This window comes from Chrysemys picta, chromosome 3 (assembly GCF_011386835.1).
Source record: "Chrysemys picta bellii isolate R12L10 chromosome 3, ASM1138683v2, whole genome shotgun sequence".
NCBI classification, from domain to species: Eukaryota; Metazoa; Chordata; order Testudines; family Emydidae; genus Chrysemys; species Chrysemys picta.
Genome location: NC_088793.1, coordinates 47,413,105 through 47,432,238, shown reverse-complemented (window position 1 = coordinate 47,432,238; position 19,134 = coordinate 47,413,105). Strand labels below are relative to the sequence as shown.

The 19,134-nt window shown below is 40.6% G+C and overlaps 1 protein-coding gene across 1 annotated transcript; it reads left to right on the top strand.

Moving 5' to 3' along the window:
* Positions 1-1,223: 1,223 nt before the first annotated feature.
* GCM1 (glial cells missing transcription factor 1) lies at positions 1,224-18,020 on the top strand. The gene is made up of 6 exons (XM_005300221.4): positions 1,224-1,306; positions 3,382-3,590; positions 7,309-7,561; positions 9,748-9,860; positions 11,490-11,618; positions 15,085-18,020. The coding sequence occupies exons 2-6, from the start codon at positions 3,492-3,494 to the stop codon at positions 15,835-15,837; spliced, it is 1,347 nt and encodes a 448-aa protein (XP_005300278.1). The 5' UTR covers positions 1,224-1,306; positions 3,382-3,491; the 3' UTR covers positions 15,838-18,020.
* The last annotated feature ends 1,114 nt before the right edge of the window (positions 18,021-19,134 follow it).

Below are 19,134 nucleotides of genomic sequence, written 5' to 3'. Positions count from 1 at the left end.
TGTCCTGTCTCCAACAGTGGCCAGATAGTTCAGAGGCAGATACAAGAAAGCTCCTTTAGGAGTTAAAGATTGGCTTAAACACTGAACCACGAGGTTTAAATATCTCTTCCAAAATGTCTGTTAGCTTCTCTTAGATGTTCCACAGATGTTCATATTAACTATTATAACACTGGTTATTGTTAGCCATATTCATTCCCTTTTAAAATCTTGCTACATTTTTCATCTCAACAACATCCTGTAGCAATGAGTTCCAGTCTAATTATGCATTGCACGAAAAAGTATTTCCTTTTCTCAATTTTTGAATTTATCGTGTTTAATTTCATTGAATGTCCTCTTGTTCTTGAGTTGTAAGAGAGACTGGGAACTTCTGTTCTAATGTCGCTTTACTTTTCACTATTTTATACACTTTTATTATATCCCCTCTTATTCATCTCCTTGCTGAAATAAACAATCCCAGTTTTTCCAATCTTTTATGAAGAGAGTTTTCCCGTGCCCCTATTTGTTTTATTTTTCTGAACCTCTCCTCATTATACAATATCCTTTTTGAGATGAAACCAGTACTACACAGTATTCTAGATGAGACCGCAGCATTGGTTTATACAATGGCATTATAATATTTTCTGTATTATTCTTCACCCCATTCCTTATGTATCCTCACATCTTGTTTGCTTTTTTGACTGTTGAACAGAAGTCATCACTGAGCTGTTCACAGTGATCCTCTAGTCCCTTTCCTGAGCTGATACCGTTAATTTAGAACCCTGTAAGGTGTGTATATTAAATATTTAGATATTTCCCTGCAATGTGAATTACTTTATTTATCAACATTAAACTTAATTTGCCATTGTGTCATCCATTCACCTTCCTCTGAATTTCAACACAATCCTCTCTGGTCTTGACTAACCTGAAACCTGAATAACTTTGTCATCTGCAAATTTTGCTACCTTACTGTTGGCATTCTATCACACACAAAAACAGACTGACTATCTGAATATTTAAGGGAATGTGGAACAATTTATGTGAGGAACAATATGAGCTGGAAGTCAGATCCCAACCTCCCATCCTACTAATGCTGTAAATGAGTTAATGTATAGGACTCTTTACAAGTTTTCTTACCTGTCTCTGGCTGTGAACATCTAAGTTTTGATTGGATAGCAGCCAGAGTACATTAGCATATAGTATCTGATCATGGAATAGAGTACAGCTACTGAGACTTAGTAAGTGATTGAAGCCTGAGAGCTCTGCCCTCAAAGAATCTCTTCATTCAGATGACACTACATCAGTTTCATCCACATAAGACATTAAGGAGGTAAGATTGCCATAGAAGTCCTAACTGGTGGTTGACTAAGAGGATTGCTTTAAAAAAAACCAGAAGGATACAAACTTATTTGCCATAAAGTAAAATTTAGATTTTGTAAAGTTGATATACTCCAGTAAGAAGATAAACAAATAGCAATCAAAATAATTTGAAAGCCACCGTGCAATTCAATTACTAGAACTTTTGTATACTAGATACTATATTGCAAGTATTTCAGTCCATACCAACACCTAATTGTACAAACATGGTTCTCTGCAACTGTCTTCTATGCTGTATTAACCAGCCATCGTTTGTCATTCACTGAATTTTAAAGTAATGTTTAATTATGCTTTTTTCTTTGGCAAGCCAATATAAAAGGAAAATGCTCCACTATAAATTGTGAATGATTAATTCTTATGAAGAAAGGAATTAAAAATCAATTTTCAAGCCAGTTCATTTTGAAAAGTAATTGAAAAAAGATTTGGAATGTCTTTCTGAATTATATAACAGGTCATTTAATATTCCAGGGTAATTTGTTTAATAAATTCAACACAGCTTTCCAATGCAACTTACATTTTAGATTGTCTGTTCTAATGTTACTGTCCCTGTCTGCAGCGGTGACTATTTTAGCCCTCATGGTGTAACATGAGAGTATATGAAGACCTGATGTTTTTTATAGCCTTATGTATGTTCTATGTAGTAAAGCAGCTTTTCCTGGAATAAGATCATTCTGATAACATATTTTCAGGAGCAAAAATGACTTAGTTGCCTAGTAAGAATTAAATTGCCAATTCAGATCACTAAGCAATTAATGTTAAATCCCAAGTGTCATGTTCAGTGTCTTTCTGCACGCATTTTGCTCTGAATATCTGATCACTGCAGTACTCTGCAATTCCTTTATTGTTTTACCATTGATATGTTCTGATTTACTTATTGGGGAGTAATACTTTGAATATACTGTTTATGGTACCTTTCATCCATGGATCTCAACATGGTTTACAAATGTTCACTGAGCCTCATAACAATCCTGTGAAGTATTATCAGACTAAACAGAAGCATCTCTCCAAGATCTTGTCACTTGCATAGCCAATAATAATAAAATAATGGCTCCCAGTTCCCTATTCCAGTTACTGGACAAACTGCCTAATACATTATGATGCTATATATGTTATATATTTGACCACTCAGCGCGCTGCATCTGATCCTTAGCTGGTGTAAATCAAAGTAACTCCACTGAAGATCCAGCTGATACTTTTCAGATTTACCTTCTCTCTCAGAAATAATAATGATTTCACTCAAGAAAAAAAGAACTTTTTTATGCGTGTGCACACTGCTGTTGTAGTGCTATGCTTAGCTGATACTGAAATTATGACTGGAAAGCATAAGGAATGACATGTGAAGTGTATGGGATGCCCACAATAATTTTTAACTAACATACCAAATTTTCTTCTGTTTGTCTGCTAGTTGAGATAGGAAAATGCATGAAGCCTGCCCAGTTCCATCCCTTTTTGTAACTGATGGGGTCTCAGAGGTGCGTGCAATTTTTGAAATGACGAGAACCATTTCAATTTAAATGACATGACTAGTGTGAAAAATCGGGACGGGGGTGGGGGGCAATAGGCGCCTATATAAGACAGAGTCCCAAATATCGGGACTGTCCCTATAAAATCGGGACATCTGGTCACCTAGCCATGACAGAGTCACCTATTGCACCTTACCTTTGTAATGCACAGTATGAGAAAATCCTATTGTGTAACCAACAAGAAAAAAGAGGCCTTAGCAAGTGCTGAGCTTCTCAGTCATTTTGGCTCTGAAAATATAGGGCCTGATTCTGATCTCACTTACAAAGAGGTATGGGAGTGGAGTTACATGAACATAAATTTGGTCTGAAAGGAGAATGAGCAAAACAAAACCGTCAATAAACTCTTGGTGTGCTTTCAGTTAATGATGCCTCCTTCAGATCACATTCTATCTCTAAGCTATATTTTCCATTGCTTTGTCTGCTTGCAAAACTTTTAATGGAACAAGTTTTTCTGGCAGAAGAACACTGATTTTTATCTTTAATGGGCAGCCTCTCTATCGTTTAGCTTCAGGAAACAGGTTCCTCATTGTAAACTGCCTGAGAGTGGTGACAGCTAGTTAACTTCAAAAGAAGGCAGTGGAGATTTGCTTGCTAAGTTTGGGAAGGAATTCAGAAATGCTGAAAGCTGCAGATGATATTATGGACCAGGAGGACTCTACTTCTCAAAGTGGAGAAATGACAAGCTGGGATATCAATGACATCAAACTGCCTCAGGTACGTGTGTTTGTTTTAGAAGGTATTTTAAAAGTTCAGCCAATCATGGAATACCTTCTGAAACATCCATATTTTATCATCTTTCCTTGTTTGCCACTTTCCTGGTATCCCTGGTGTAGATGGCAAAATGAGACATTTTGTTGAACAGCTAGAAAATTATTCAGTAAAACATTTAAGCATTCATACATTTATCCTTGAATTATACACCTGAAAGAGCTGTCTATGTGTTAGAAGTAATAGTGATACTATAGTTTCACTAGCTTTCTAGTTCACTAGTTGGATGATGCAGCTATTCAATATTTTATTTTGTCCTCTCTTGAATGTCTTATTTACTGCATATCATTCAAATGTGCTTTGAACACACAATCATTAATTTTCTCATGGGTGTAGGACTATAATATGAGTGCTGCACAAACACCAGTGAATTTTTTTAACAACAGCACTGTGAGGCGAGTGGATGGTATTTTATCCCATTTTACAGATGGTACCTGAGGCACAGAGATTAAGGCCAAAAGTGCCCAGTAACTTTGGGTGTCCAATTTGCGATACCTACGATTTAATTTTTCAGAGTACTTTGCATTATATAGCATTTTATATTTTCAAAAAGCACAGCTGCCACTGCTTTCAGTTGCAGATGTGAGTTCTTAACACTTCTGCAAATCAGAGCCCAGATTCAAGCTAGGTACCCAGAAACTTTGCAGCCTTAAAGTTCTTTTAATGTAGTTTTGTATGTGTGTAGTTTTCTAGGTTTTTTAAAAAAGCAAACTGAAAAAAGTGAAACTCCAGTAAGTGGCAACATCTTGACACTAACATGGGTCATCAGCACTGTTGGAACATTTAGACCCAAGCCTCTGCAACTTGAGCTAACAGAGTAACAGAGGACACTAGCTGGTTGTCATCCTGTATGTGGACCAGCTACTAGTAGGGCATGAGATGCACACTTTGGCTGGAGGTATAAGAGATATGTGTTGACAGCTGATGAATGGTGACCCCCAAGCTCTTTATCCCAGTCCCAGTTTCCCTCCTGATGCTCCCCTTCTGAGTCCCAATCTTCCACTATATCAGCATCAAGTCTCGATCTCCCTTCCTGAGCTTCTCATCCTGATATTCGCTAGGCTCTTTGACCCAGTCTCCTTATCAAGCCAACTCAGTCCCACACAAACGCAACCTCAACTCCTCATCCAATCTGTCTCCCCACCTTGGCTCCCACTCACAATCACCCTCCCGACCCAGGCTCCTTGTCTCAGTCCCCCTTCCACACCAAAGGCTCCTTGTCCAAATCTACTGCCGCCACTGGCCCTCCTCCTGTAGGTCCGTCTCTTGTCCGATCTGCATTCGAATCAGGCAGATTTGACCTCCACACTGCCTAGGAGCCAGCAGATGGAGCACAGAGAGCATAGAAGAAATGGTCTCCCTGTTCTCAGTTCCCAAGCCTGGAGCCACAGCAGCTCCCAGCAGCTGGAAGCAGTGATTTCTGGGAGAGTTTTTATCAGCCATTGGATTCCTGGGCTGGAACATACACAGTGAGGATTAAATCTTCAGAGAATTTAGCTGCCAAACTCTAACAAGTCTCTACTGAGCATGTGTGAACTGAGTAGAGCTGGCCATAACTCAGGATTTTCAGTTCCCAAAAAATTTTGGTATTTTGCAATTTGTTTTTTGTTCTGAACTGAATCAAAAACAATTATACCAAATTCTTTTTGCATCCACAAAACCTGAAAAATTTCATTTTGGAAGCACCGAACCATAATATTTTCAAAATTAAATATGTGAAATTGACATTCTTGTCAGTTTCACTGCTATTAGCAGCAGAATCTCACTTTTATTCAGCAGCTGTCTGGGCTCCCAGGGTCTGCTGGTCCAGGGCAGCACCACCATGTAGATTGTCACAGTGCTGGGGACCCCAGGGATTCCAGATTCCTGGGCCAGTTGGCACCCTGGCTACCTACTCAGGTGTCCGATAGACCAAGGAGCCAGCTGGCCTGGGAATCTGAAAACCTTGGGCCCCCCAGCATGAAGTTGTCTGTATGGAAGAGCTGCCCAGCGGCAGCCATGAACACTGGAAGCCTGACGCAGGACTTTCAGGTACCCAATTCTGCAGCAGGCAGCCTGGAAGACCTGAGAACTTATCTACACAATATATAATTCACAAAAAGCTGGGGTATAAACCCACCCCAAATGAGCCTGCGGCACACTAAGTGTCCATATGAACCCTGCTACTGCACACTAAAAGTTCTATAGTGAGCTTTGACGTACCTGACTTTGAAACAGGAGTAGATTAACTTACCTTGAGTGGGGTTCACGGGCTTCCAGGCTCTGAATCTGCTAGCTGAGCTGTCTCTAGAGTCAGGGCACCTTGAAACCTGCCATGATGGGGTTGTCCTAGATCCCGAGCTGGAGCTCAGGCTTGCAGAGTTCTATGCTTCCTGCTCCAAGGCAGAGAGATGGGCAGTGCTGCTGCAAATGGGGGGAGCATAACAGCCCTGAGAGCTCCAGGTGGGGGTGCTAGGCTCAGGGCTCCTGGGCTTTTGTGCTTGGGGCTTCTGGAGCTGCCAGGCTCTCTGTGGAAAGGGGAGCCTGGAAACCCTGCAATCCCCAGCACAGGGCAGTCTGCATGGTGGGGCTGCCCCAGAACATGGGCTCCCCAGCAGCCAGCCAGGAAACCAGGTTTTGAGTAAAGTTTCATCAAATCTGTAATAGAGTCAGTGAAATGTTTTGCTCTGCTGAGCTGATTAAACTCAGATTTCTCAGAAAATTTCTGTCCAGGTCTAGAATCAAGATTTTTCAAAGGAACAGAACTTGTCAAACTTGGGTAGTTTTTCACAGGGATGGCAAGGAAATATCCCTGGTGCTAGTCTCTCACAATAGCTCTCCCAGCCAGTGCAAATTAGCAAGGTGCTTCTGTACTGCTTTTGTGGATCTCAGTCTCCTTTGACCTTTTCTCCTTTCTTTGCTTTCATTACGCTCAAGAAAAAAACCCAGTGCTTTGCTGAGACTAGATTCATGTTGTCACCAATCTATTTCCCATTAAGGCATCAGAGTGTTTGTTTGGTTCTTTATAACCTATTTACATTTCCTTCTTTTACTAACTGTAGCCATTGTCTGGCTGGCCCCTTGCTAAAATGTCATTCTGTTTGTGTAGTTTTTATATGTGTTGGTTACAATATAGATTTTGGCTCAACCGCTAATAGAAAAATAAGGTCTGACTGAAATGCTGTATTTGGGGGGCAAACCCAAACCCAAACCAAACGCTTGTCTCCACTTCCAAACTTTGCAGCACAGGCCCATCTTTAATAATAGTAATGGTGAAGTAGGCCCTGGAGCATACAAGAAATTAACCAGCTAATAATTGCTGGTTTGATGGCTGTGTAGGGTACTTCATTTAAAGTAGGTGGCTTAAAGTCACTTGCCACCTCACCTTCCACTCTGGAGGCTGCTTTGCACCTGGCTGGGCCCTGGAATGAGTTAGAGCAGCCTGAAGGCCAAAGGGCTGTTCTGGCAGGTGGTCAGATCATTGGAGCAAAGGGGAACTGTAGCACAGTCCCTTTCCCCAGCCATCCCCCAAGCCTATACTGAAGGAATCCTCCTGTTACTGGCTAGTCTGGATTTGGGCCTGCTACATACTGCCAGAGTGACAAGGATCTAGCCTATTGTCCTCATATTGAGAAACTACTTTCTTTCCTTGGCTAAAATGTGGCATTCTTTGGGTTCTTAACAGGATGTGAAACAAACAGATTGGTTTCAGGAATGGCCAGATTCCTATGTAAAGCATATCTATAGCTCGGATGATAAAAATGCTCAGAGGCACCTGAGTAGCTGGGCAATGAGAAACACCAATAACCACAACTCTCGCATCTTAAAAAAGTCCTGCCTTGGGGTAGTGGTCTGCAGCAATGACTGCTCAGCTGCAGATGGGAGGAAGATATATCTGAGACCAGCCATATGTGATAAAGCCAGGCAAAAACAGCAACGTAAGTATAGCTATGTGGAAATGGCAACACCTGCCCTGGTTCTCTTATTAATACCCTAGTTAATAAATTATTATAATATCAAAGAAATTAGAGATGGAAAAGACTAATTGCATCATCCAGTCCTTCCCACTGCCATTGCAACAGTATTCCCTATTATTAAATACAACTTGCGTATTTCAAGAGAATTCTAATGAGTACTGATTCCTTTTTATTTTTACTGATTTGGCTTCTCAAAACTTTCTTTTGCAGCCTGGCTAGTCTTAAAAATCAGCATATACTGTCTATTTTGCTTTAGCTAAGGCTTGATATCCAGCTTGGTACGATGAGTTCCTAGTATATTAATCTGCACAGGAACCTCACTTAAAGGTGAGGAAATATTTTTACTTTAAAGGTGACCTCCAAAGGAAAAAAAAAATGAGTTGATTTTTTTATGATATAGAAATAATATTTTTCTAAAGAAAAAGTATTTGGGTTTTTTTACTTGTGTCTGTGTTAGAAATTCAGCCCGTCTATGCTGGAAGACTCTATGATGACTGGAAAATTACTGAAAACGTGACAGCACAAAAGCTGAGTGATCAAAACTTGAGTAATTGAGAAAGGAAGAGATTTTTAGCTAGACTTGTTAAAATTCTTTATGATTGTTTGGTTTTGTTAACCGTGACTAATGAACATTTTGTATAAAGGAAGATTATTGTTAAAGACTTCAGTTAAATTTAGACTTGGAAGGATTAAATTTTATTGGTAAATGTCAGTAAACATTAATATCACAGTGCACATATTAATTGACAAAAAAATCCTTCCATAATAATCAAAAATTTCAGATAGGCAAAGTAAGAAAAATGATGGTTGAGAACTTACTAGAGTTTGGTTTAAGGATATTTACTTAGCATATTTTTACATGTGATGTTATCCCCCTGATAATTTTGCACAACTGTGAAAATTTAAATCTATAAAAAAAAATGTAAGTGCTTAAAAATAAACATTTATATTATCCATTGAAATTTATTTAAAAAAAAAATCAAATTCTGCCTAATCTAGTTGAAGTGTTGGAGTCCATAATAAACATCCCTGAGCTCTCACGTAGGTCCCCCAGCCAAACCAGGGTAGATCAGACTTGAAATTCCTGATATTTCAAAATAGAGCTGGTTGAAATTTGGCATTTCCATTCCTCAGGAAATTCTGGCATTTCAAAATTTCCTTTCATCCCAAATCGCAATGAAAAGTCAACATTTCTAAATTTCCCACAAAATAGAATTGCCAAAATAATTGGTTACAGAACTATCTAAATAACCTGATCAAAACTTTTTGTTTTGATAAGGTTGAAGTACTTTGTTTCAACTTTATCATTCAAAATATATTATATTAGTTGAAATGATAAAGTTGAAACAAGGCACTTGAATGCACAGTCAACCTGTGGAACTTATTGCCAGGGGATGTTGTGAAGGCCAAACTATAACAGGGTTCCAAAAAAGAACTAGATAAGTTCATGGAGGATAGGTCTATTAGCCAGGATGGTCAGGGATGCAACCCCATGCTCTGAATGTCCCTGGCTCTGTTTGCCAGAATCTGGGAGTGGACAACAGGCAAGGGATCACTCGATAATTGCCTGTTCTGTTCATTCCCTCTGACGTACCTGGCATTGGCCACTGTTGGAAGACAGGATACTGGGCTAGATGGACCATTGATCTGACCGAGTGTGGCGGTTCTTATGTTCTTATGATAATTTTTCATTGGACCTTTTGATGAAATTGGTGCAGTTTGGCAAAACGTTTATTGTATTGAATCAGCATTTTCCAGTGGAAAACGTCTATCAAAATTTTTTTAACCAGGCCTACTTCTAAGTTGAAAAACAATCAGAAGACCAAAACCCTCATTGCCCAGTCTTTCAGCCCTTTTTTTATACTTCAATAAAAAACCAAACTAAGTGCAAAAAAGTACACTTTTTTAAAATATCCTTTGCAGGTCACCTTGAACTATAAAACAGGAGAAAGGTCATTCTTTGCCAGTGTTTGATTTTCTATATGTATGAAAGGATTTTTTGCACAGCTCTACTCAATGCATCTTTTGAGCACACAAGCACCATAAGGTAACAATCCACTCCAAATGAACCATTCTCACAGATTGGATTCATCTGACTGCTAGATCCCCTGCACAGATGCAAATGTATCCTCCTATCCTTGTTACAGGGAAATGCTGTCCAAACTGCAGTGGACCTTTAAAGCTTATTTCCTGTCGAGGCCATGGTGGGTACCCTGTCACCAACTTCTGGAGGCATGAAGGGCCATTCATATTTTTTCAGGTTGGTGTAAAACAGTTTTATCCAGACCAATTTAAAAAGGTATTGAATCAAATTAGCTAAAGACATTTATTTGTCCTACCTAATAAGAATCCTATATTATCATTACTTTGTAATGCATCATACCTATGAGGGCAAGTCTACACTGCAACTGGGAGTGTGCTTCCCAGCCCGGGTAGACAGACATGGCCTAGATCTGCTTGAGCCAGTGCACTAAAAATAACAGTGTAGATGTTATGATACAGGTGTCAGCACAGCCTAGCCACTCGAGTATGAGCTGGGGGGGGGGGGGGGGGGTTGTGTGTGTCAGGCAGGCTTGTACTTAACATCCACACTGCTATTTTTAGCATGCTAGCTAGAGCAGGGAGGGAGATGCTCTCCCAGCTGCAGTGCAGACATAGTCTAAAGTATAGGACAAAGCCCTGACCCTTACAGCTTCAGAAATGCTATTTTGCTGTTACGTCTTTCCCAGAATGCATCATCCAGGAATAAGGATTTCTTAGAGCAGTAAGAAGTCATACTTAAGCATGTGTCTGTGGTAGCCCATCATATATACACTATACTTTTTTAGCATTTAGTACCAATTGCCCCAACAGTTAGATAATGGGCCAGATCTTGACTGGTATAAACAGATTTTTTTTTTTTTTTAAAGCTTTACTATGACCCTTTTGGAAATTTGGAAGGGGGGGTTGTTTTGGTTTTTTGTAAGTACTGATACTGCCATTACCATAGTTTTTGAGCACCTCACAATGTTTAACATATTTGTCCTGACAACACTATCCTGTGCGGCAAGGTAGTGCTATTATCCATATTTTACAGATGGGGAATTGAGGCACAGAGAAGCTAAGTGACTTGCCTAAGATCGCAGAGGAAAACCGGGGCAGAATAGGGAATTGAACCCATGTCTCTTAAGTCCAAGGCTAAGTTCTGGACTATCCTTCCTCTCCTCCAGGTCTTTGCACTTCCTGGGGACCTGGCCAAACATATTTCATTTTAATAACTAACATATTGTATTTACAAACATGCTTATATCAAGTTAATTCTCAAAAAAATAGAGGTGGAAATTAATTTTCTGATTAATCATACCATATATATATACACACACACACACACACACACACACACACACACACCACACAGAGAGAGAGAGAGAGATTCTTAGTTTTGAAAGATATGTGTGTGTTAAGAAGCAACAAAGAGTCCCGTGGCACCTTATAGCCTAACAGATGTATTGGAGCATAAGCTTTCGTGAGTGAATACCCACTTTGTCAGTCACATGTCATTCATTAAAGAACTAATGGAACTAGCTTCTCACACATACTACAGAGAGGGAAGCTTCCCCACACACCTTAGCTCTGACTGGCAGCAACCCTGCAAGTCCGGGCTCCATTGAGAAGATCCCTAGCTGTAAATGTTGTGCAATGGTTTTGTGATTTCTGCAAATGTCCATCATCAGCAGACCACCCTATTCCGTTTTGCTGAGTTGAATATACCATGTGAGGTGAAAGGCTCTAACCCACTGGGCCACGCAGCCCCTACGTGGATTTTAAATACGTACCGTAAGTGCTGAACTCCTAAAGTTACTGCTTGGGATCTGTTTTTAACTTTAACTTAACCCATTCCTTTTTAAAGTCTAAGGGGGCCCATGATCACCCCAGGCCAGAAACAAAACTAGAAGCAGAAGCAAGAAGATCAATACAGAAAGCACAGACAGCTGTTTCTCCCACCTCTCCAAGACTAAAAAGATGTCGGGAGGTTGAGGTAACTTTTATTATTAATATACAAAATACAGAAGGCTCAACAGTTTCTTGTCCTATGTGCCATGCTGATCAGGTTACCTGGACCTTGGGTGTGGGAGTCAGCAACCTTGGCTTGCCTACCACTGAATAAACACTATGGCCAGATTTTCCCCTCCCTTAGAAAAGCCCACAGGAGAGGAGACATCTGTCACTGCAGCTTTCCCCTCAGAACTCTCTCCAGATTGTTGTGTTGTGGGGACTCTCACCCGCAGAATGAGCTGGAGTTTTATCAAAATAACCTGCAAATCCCCATGACGTGTAGATATCAAGGATCCACTAGAGGCATGGGATTATCCATGTGTAGGCTGTGCAGTAGCTCCAGGTTCCCTTCCACCACCATCTAGCTGCCAAATGGGAGTTGTACTGCCAGACATTCCCCACTTGCTATGTAGGTCCTACCAATGATGTTGAAGGGCCATCATAGAAAAGTTAATGCCGCCTTAGCTTGAGTTCAGTTTCTATGAATTCCGCACAGTTGGTGAGGGATAATGTGCATCCTTCATGCTTAGTCCTTTCTAGGCCCCTTCCCACATGAGCATTTCTAGACCCATGGAGAGTTCTCCGCAGAGCCAAGGGGAGGATGATACAGAGATGGCTTTTCCCTGTCCTGACTGTGTGGAAAGGGTGAGAATCACACGCACAGAGGGTAGCATCCATGCACAGATCTCATGACTAATCCAGCCCCAAGTAAGGAAATCAGGTTGGTCAGCCGAGCTATCCCTGGTGTGAATTTATCAGCATTCTTTGAGAGAGGTCACATTACAGGTACTTTTATATCACAAGTACCCAGCTGCATCTGCCGTTTGGTGGACGGAAGACAGTGACACTTACCACAGGTTGGTGCGCTTGACATTGAGGCTTCTTCTGGCTACTGAAGGAAGGTATTAATGATTTTCAGAGGGGGCTAACTACCCACCGATCTCTCAGTTCTGTATGAATGTGTGGGGAATCAGAGAATCCTTGAAGGTCCAAGGAATGAGTCAAAGATAGAACAGCAGAGGCAGGGCTGGCTCCAGCATGTCTGCCGTCCCAAGCAAAAAAAAAAAAAAAGTTGCAATCGGCGGCGGCAGTTCAGCAGCAGGTCCTTCGCTCCTAGAGGGAGTGAGGGACCCGCCACCCCCGAATTGCTGCAGGTGCCGCCCCTCTCCCTTGGCCGCCCCAAGCACCTGCTTGTTAAGCTGGTGCCTGGAGCCGGCCCTGAGCGGAGGTTAAACCAACCAGAATGAAACAATGATGTGGAAGATCTAAGTGACTTTTAGTGAAAATATGCTGGGAGGGTGTGAGAAAGTGGAGCTCAAGAGTGATTCTCCGTGGGAGATACTGACTTCTGAGGAAACAGATAGCGAATACATGATGCATTGCTATGGCAGCTAATGTCTGATACAAGAACAAGGGGACATGAACTTTTGAAAAAGCCAATGAGCCAACAGCTATTCTCATATGGTTTCAAGTCTGTCCCTATTTGCATAGGTGCAGTTCTTCCCCCATGTAACAAGATTGGGTCCCATTTGCCATTTTTCCTGTGTGCCTGATCCTGATATTCTAATTCAGGCAAAACTCCCATTGTCCACTTCTCAATTATTCTCCCATTAAAGTCAATGAGAGTTTGCGCCCAAGACTCCATAAATACATGTTGTTTGAGATAGATCCTCAGCTGGTGTAAATCAGTATAACTGCTCCAATCATAATTTGGCTCAGTTTCTCTCAAGCTCATTTATTTCTCAGCTTTTTCTTTCCCTGAAATCATGATCCTTTGTTACAGATTGATAATTCCCACAACAACTAGTTGTGGGTCACAGAACATTTTGACTTCAGATGAAGAATAATTTGCTGAAGCAAAAAAACTCTCAAATAATAGGTCTTATTATTATCATGCCTGGAAGGAGAACCATAGACAATATATGATCTAGAAATAGAATAATTTTCAATAGACTGTTTTCAAACTTTTCCATATGGCATCAGCTGGTCTTTAACTAAGGCAGGGCTGGGCCCTAAAGAATGTACAGTTAGTGGAATTTCTTCATACAGATAGTTCCAAAATATGTGAAGGGAATTTTACTGCGGCTGGGTCCATCTAGTCATAACGTTGCAATAATTAAAAGGATGCAAAAGTAAAATGACAAAGAACAGAGGACTGTAAGCACTAATCATTAAATGTACATAAAAAGAAGGTGTTCTGCAAGGAATTAAACCTTGTAAAATTATAATCCAATAATTAGAGTATTTAAAGAGATTGCAAAATACCCAGAAACTATGCTTAGCAGAATACTTCCAGTGTGCTGCGCCTTCATTGAATGAAACTGACATTCGTGAAGCTCTGAATTTTAAAGAAATAAAAATGTCAACTGAAAATAAGGGGAAATACTTTTACAAATGTCTGAAGAATCATTTATTGGAGTGAAAAAAATCAACTTAAAATGTAACCACCATTTAAAAAAAAAATCCTATCCAATTGCAGCAAATCTCCACAAAAATAAGTAAATTATCCTCTGTGATAGTAAATGTATTAAAACAGCAATTTCATTAATAAGTATTATTTCGATAGACTCTAGTATTCAATTCAAGGTACATTTTCTAGTAAGCCTTTGGAAGGACTTTGGAGGCTGAACTATCTGTGAGACTTATATGGCCCCCATCAGCATAGCATCTGAGCACTCCACCTTTAATATATTTATTTTCACAACACCCATATAGTACTATTATCTCCATTTTACAGACAGGGCAGAGTGATTGTGTGACTTGCCCAAGGTTACACGGGAAGTCTGTGTCAGAGAAGAGAACCCAAGTCTTAAAAGTCCCAGACTAGCAGGGCCGGCTCCAGGCACCAGCTTGCCAAGCAGGTGCTTGGGGCGGCCACTCCGGAGAGGGGTGGCACGTCCAGCTATTCGGCGGCAATTCGGCAGACAGTCCCTCACTCCCGCTCGGAGCGAAGGACCTCCCGCCGAATTGCCGCCACAGATCGCGATTGCGGCTTTTTTTTTTTTTTTGGCGCCGCTTGGGGCGGCAAAAACCCTGGAGCCGGCCCTGCAGACTATCATCTGAAAACCAGGGCCATCCTTCTTCTTTCTCTGAACTATGACTTTCGTTTGCTGTTTATCATTTGGGGCCCCTCTATTATGCTCCTCTATTATGAAGAAACAGACACAAGTTCAAAGGAAGAGACACCAGACTTGGATGGGTTTCTTTCCATTTTAAATTTCTCTTATACTGTACCATCAGCCTACTAAGATTCACCATTACGATGCACAACATTAACATAATGCAAGGAGAGAAGAAATATTAACTCAGATACCTTTGGTACTCGGACTAGACCTGTTTTATTGTTTACATTAAGAGTATTAATTGGTCTGGGTTAGTTATAAGGGTTTCTTTTTCTTTTTTGTTTGTTTTGTTGAGTTAATTATTAAATTTTATTTTTCTTTCTTAAGTCCCTGACAGGTGAGATGCAAAGTCAAGAAGCTTGGCCTTTACTTCTTTCCAATCAGGAAAACTACGTATCACCCTGTAGTTTTAATGGACATTTAATAGATAAAAACCCTCAAGAGCAAATAATAAATAATTGTTTGTCTCTTGCCAAAAACTATGGTTTTGGAAGATCCCCTTACCTAACAGAACACTCTCAGGACATAGGATCTAACAAATACTATGAGAAGTGCAAAGAAATTGGCAGCAGAGAGCATGACAGCAGAGACCTGTCTGGACCTTCTGTGTGCAATATGTATGCTGACTACGGAGAGCCACAACCCTGGAATAAGAACACTACCCTAGAAAGGAATCCATGTACTGACAAGTGTTGCAATGGTTCTCCTTTATCTTTGGCTGATCTGGATTGTGAAATTGTTTCTTCACAAAACTGTATGGACTCCAGTATCCAACATGTTCCCAATATACCACCTACAACAAAGGCTGGCTACCATCCTTCCAGGCCTAATCCAGGCCTGTCTGGAGATGATTTTTATGAAGGGAAATTGCATGTGAATTACAACAGCAGCTACATCCCTTCCTCTTTCTACCATCTCTCTTCGGAGGATCCCTACCTCATTATGAATTCTGCACATCACCATCAACAGCCTTCGCCACTCACGAAAAGAAACGAATGGGACTTTGAAGAAGAAAGAAAATACACCAATCTGGATTACTGCAACAATGAAATGATTTTTAGTCTCTATCCTTTACGATGATCGTGTTTATCATTTCCCCTCTTCCCTGCACCTGTAAAAGAGGGCCTGATTCTCTGCTCTGTGTAACGTGGATGTAAAATGCTACTTTTCTGATTGGGCAGCCCTCTACCCCTCACTCTACATGGGCATAAAAGACTGTGCAGGGGGTAGATAAGCAGGTTTAGGGAGCACAGCCACCCTGCAGGCCTCTCATCTCCCCTGTGCAGCAGGACAGGGGAGCCATAATCAATTCCAGTTCATTTTATCCCCTACATCATTCCCTGGGGTGTATCTACTCCCTGTTTGTGGACATGTCCATTCATGGAGCCTCACTGATCTCTCCTGTCACCCTTGAATTGTTCTTAACCTTAGCCATTTTATTTTTGCAAAACTTGCCCTACTTTTAATTTAAGGCTGCAACAGTCCTTGAATATGTATGTCCCTTATTCTACTCCACATTTAAATTATGCAAACTTGATTTTAATGAGAGCTATCAGAGGGCACCACTCATGAAAAATCAAGCCAAGTATGTAGGTGCCTAAATATGGGTTTTGCTGCCTACCGTTAGGTGACCAACTTTGAAAATTTTGGCAAATTTCTTTAAACTTCCCTTGGAGCATGTATCTTTTCAGCAGCTATATAATCTCTGTTGCTCTTTGGATTCCGTTTCATTGTTCTCCATTCCACAGCAAAGTGTACTGTATTTCAAAGCTCTGGACAAAGTTGGAACTTAGCAGTAATCACTAGAAGAGACTGCTCTGGATCCAGATACTCTGAGGAAGTTCAGATCTAGATCCACATTTCATGGCTGGCTCCTATTAATATAATGGGCTGAACCAAAACCCTGGATCCAAACACTCTTGGGTTTTGGGATCCAGATCCAAATTTTGTAGTTTGAGCTCATCTCTACTCTCTAGTCTTCCAAGCAACGCCCTGACAATATGTTATGATGTGAGATGCCATAAAGTTTTTATTGGTACTAGCCTGGGTCAAGAATATTACAAAATAAGTGGCAGTAAACATGTTATAGTACTCCACACCATGAAATACTTGGTGTCTGTCAAACAGGTTCAGTCTAATCATTTGTCTTTTGTTTGCATGTTTCCTTTCATTAGATTCTCTCTGCCTTTTCTACTATGAGGTACTTTAGTTGCTATGGAAATGATACCATCAGCAGTAAGGGTGGAGTTTAGTGACATTTACAAGAGCAGGATAAAGTATATTTATAGAATGTTTCAAAATGTATATTGTAGTTTGTGAAATATAAGGGTCTGCAGCAGCTTTCATGACCACGTATGTTGTATAAATCTAATATATATCCCAGTGTGGTAGTCATCTTTGTAGGTGTTGGCTAATTCAGCAACCTCCCTACTTAGTCTGTCACCCATTATCACCCCAACATATAATTTGGCAATTTTATTTTTATTATTCATCAAGTCTATCTGAAGATTTCTATGCTAAGTTTCATTAATAACAATAGCCACATTTATATTCAATAAGATAAAAATATTTAAGACGGGTTATAAACCCTCCTGCTTCAGACATAAGCCAACAACTAATTGATGAGGGTGAGGAAGGAGCTCTCTCTCTTGAGCTGGTTATTCTATAACTGTTTCTGCTGGAAATCTTCTTCAAAAGCTTCTAGTGCAGGTCCTTGCCAGAGACCGAATACTGGGCTAAAAGAACCACTGGTCTGATGCCGTATTGCAGTTCCTGTGTTCTTTACCAGATCCTCTAAATTTGCTTAGTCGGTAGTATTACTGTTACTATAGCTAATACTTGGTATTGATACAGTGCCTTCCATCTGATGTTTTCAGAATGCATCACAATATTAAAGACTTGGATTTCAGAAGATGCCTGAAGGGAAGTATTATTAACCCTATTTTACAGATGAGGAAACTGAGGCACGGAGTAGTTAAGTGATTCTCCTAAAGTCACACAAAGTCTGCTCAGATCTGCAAGCTCCCAGTCCCAAGCCCTTCACTCAGCCTTTCCATACTTCTAGGTTGGCAATCACACCACTTTCAGTATGATCAGTACCTGGGAGCACTACGCTGCCAACTTTGCAATTACTTCGCTCATGGTCTGGAAATACGAGTCCCTTGGGTGAGCCTTGTAAAGCACCATTTAAGAGTGACATATGTTTCAAAAAGAAATGTACATTTCCTTGGCCAACTACCTCAGAGTTAGTTGCAAGTAAATTTAAATTTGCCCACACTTGTAGGGGTCCAGTGGTGAAAATGGGAGCAAAATCTATTTTTGTCCTACAGCTAGAACAAAACATACTAAATGTTAAAATTGGTCTGACAATAGAAATAGAGGCAGCATGAAGAGACCTGCTTGGATTACATTCACCAGGGAACATCACAGCACAAGCCCTCTGCAACTTACTGCTTTTTACAGAAAATTGTTTTAAAGATGCCAGCGATGGCTACATTGTTAGTAAATACAGGCAGCAGAAATACAAGGAGGTGAGGGACATGGGTGTTTTTCAGCGACAATGCTGGGTTCCAGCTTACTGAGTGCTCCTTAGATCAAAGCACTGAGCTACAGAACTACTATTTAAGCTTTACTAAGCATGGTTATGTTGCAAGAATGCTCTCTCGGTGCTGAAATCTCATAGTCTTATCCAAGAATGCGTTGGACTCAGTATAATACATAGGATGGATTCTTGGGGTGCAGTCTCTTCTTTGGTTGCTCCAAAGCAAGTTCTGGTCAGGACTATACAGGGGCTGTTCTAAGGATATTACAGACACCATCTCTACTGCCACAACAGTGTTTCACATGTTGCATACAGTCAGACTGACTATCTTATAGATGCACAAATCTTTCACAACTTTTTAATCTTATGCAGCATTGAAAGATGAGACCCTAGGGACCAATTTGTTAGAGGGATCACTCTATTGTAGGTACTTACATGACCCCCACTACCATAGTATGAGTGCCTCATAATCTTTAATATATTTATCCTCAGGATACCTCTGTGAGGTAAAAGTACCATTATCCCCATTATTTACATGGGGAACTAAGGCACAGAGCGACTAAAGCCTCGATCCACAAAAGGACTTTGACATCAGGAGTGACCCTTGCCATTTTCCCAGTCAGCTGAGGGGGAAAAATTACACATCCTGCCAATCAGAGTGGAGCATAACAAAAAAAAAAAAGGCAGAGTGGCAAAGCAGCTGAACACCCCCTGCAAGTTAGCACCCAGGGCATCCACCCCTAGAATCAGCCCCGCTTGACATGGGGACACTGAGCACTGTGACACCTAACTTTTAGATCCCTTGAAAAATCACTGGACTCCACAGTGCTTGAGTT

Coding starts and splice junctions, on each gene's coding strand:
- GCM1 (XM_005300221.4), top strand. CDS start 3,492: ATGCTGAAAGCTGCAGATGATATTATGGACCAGGAGGACTCTACTTCT. Junction 7,562..9,747: donor AGCCAGGCAAAAACAGCAAC/GTAAGTATAGCT, acceptor TCCTTGTTACAG/GGAAATGCTGTCCAAACTGC. Junction 9,861..11,489: donor GGCCATTCATATTTTTTCAG/GTTGGTGTAAAA, acceptor TCCTTTTTAAAG/TCTAAGGGGGCCCATGATCA.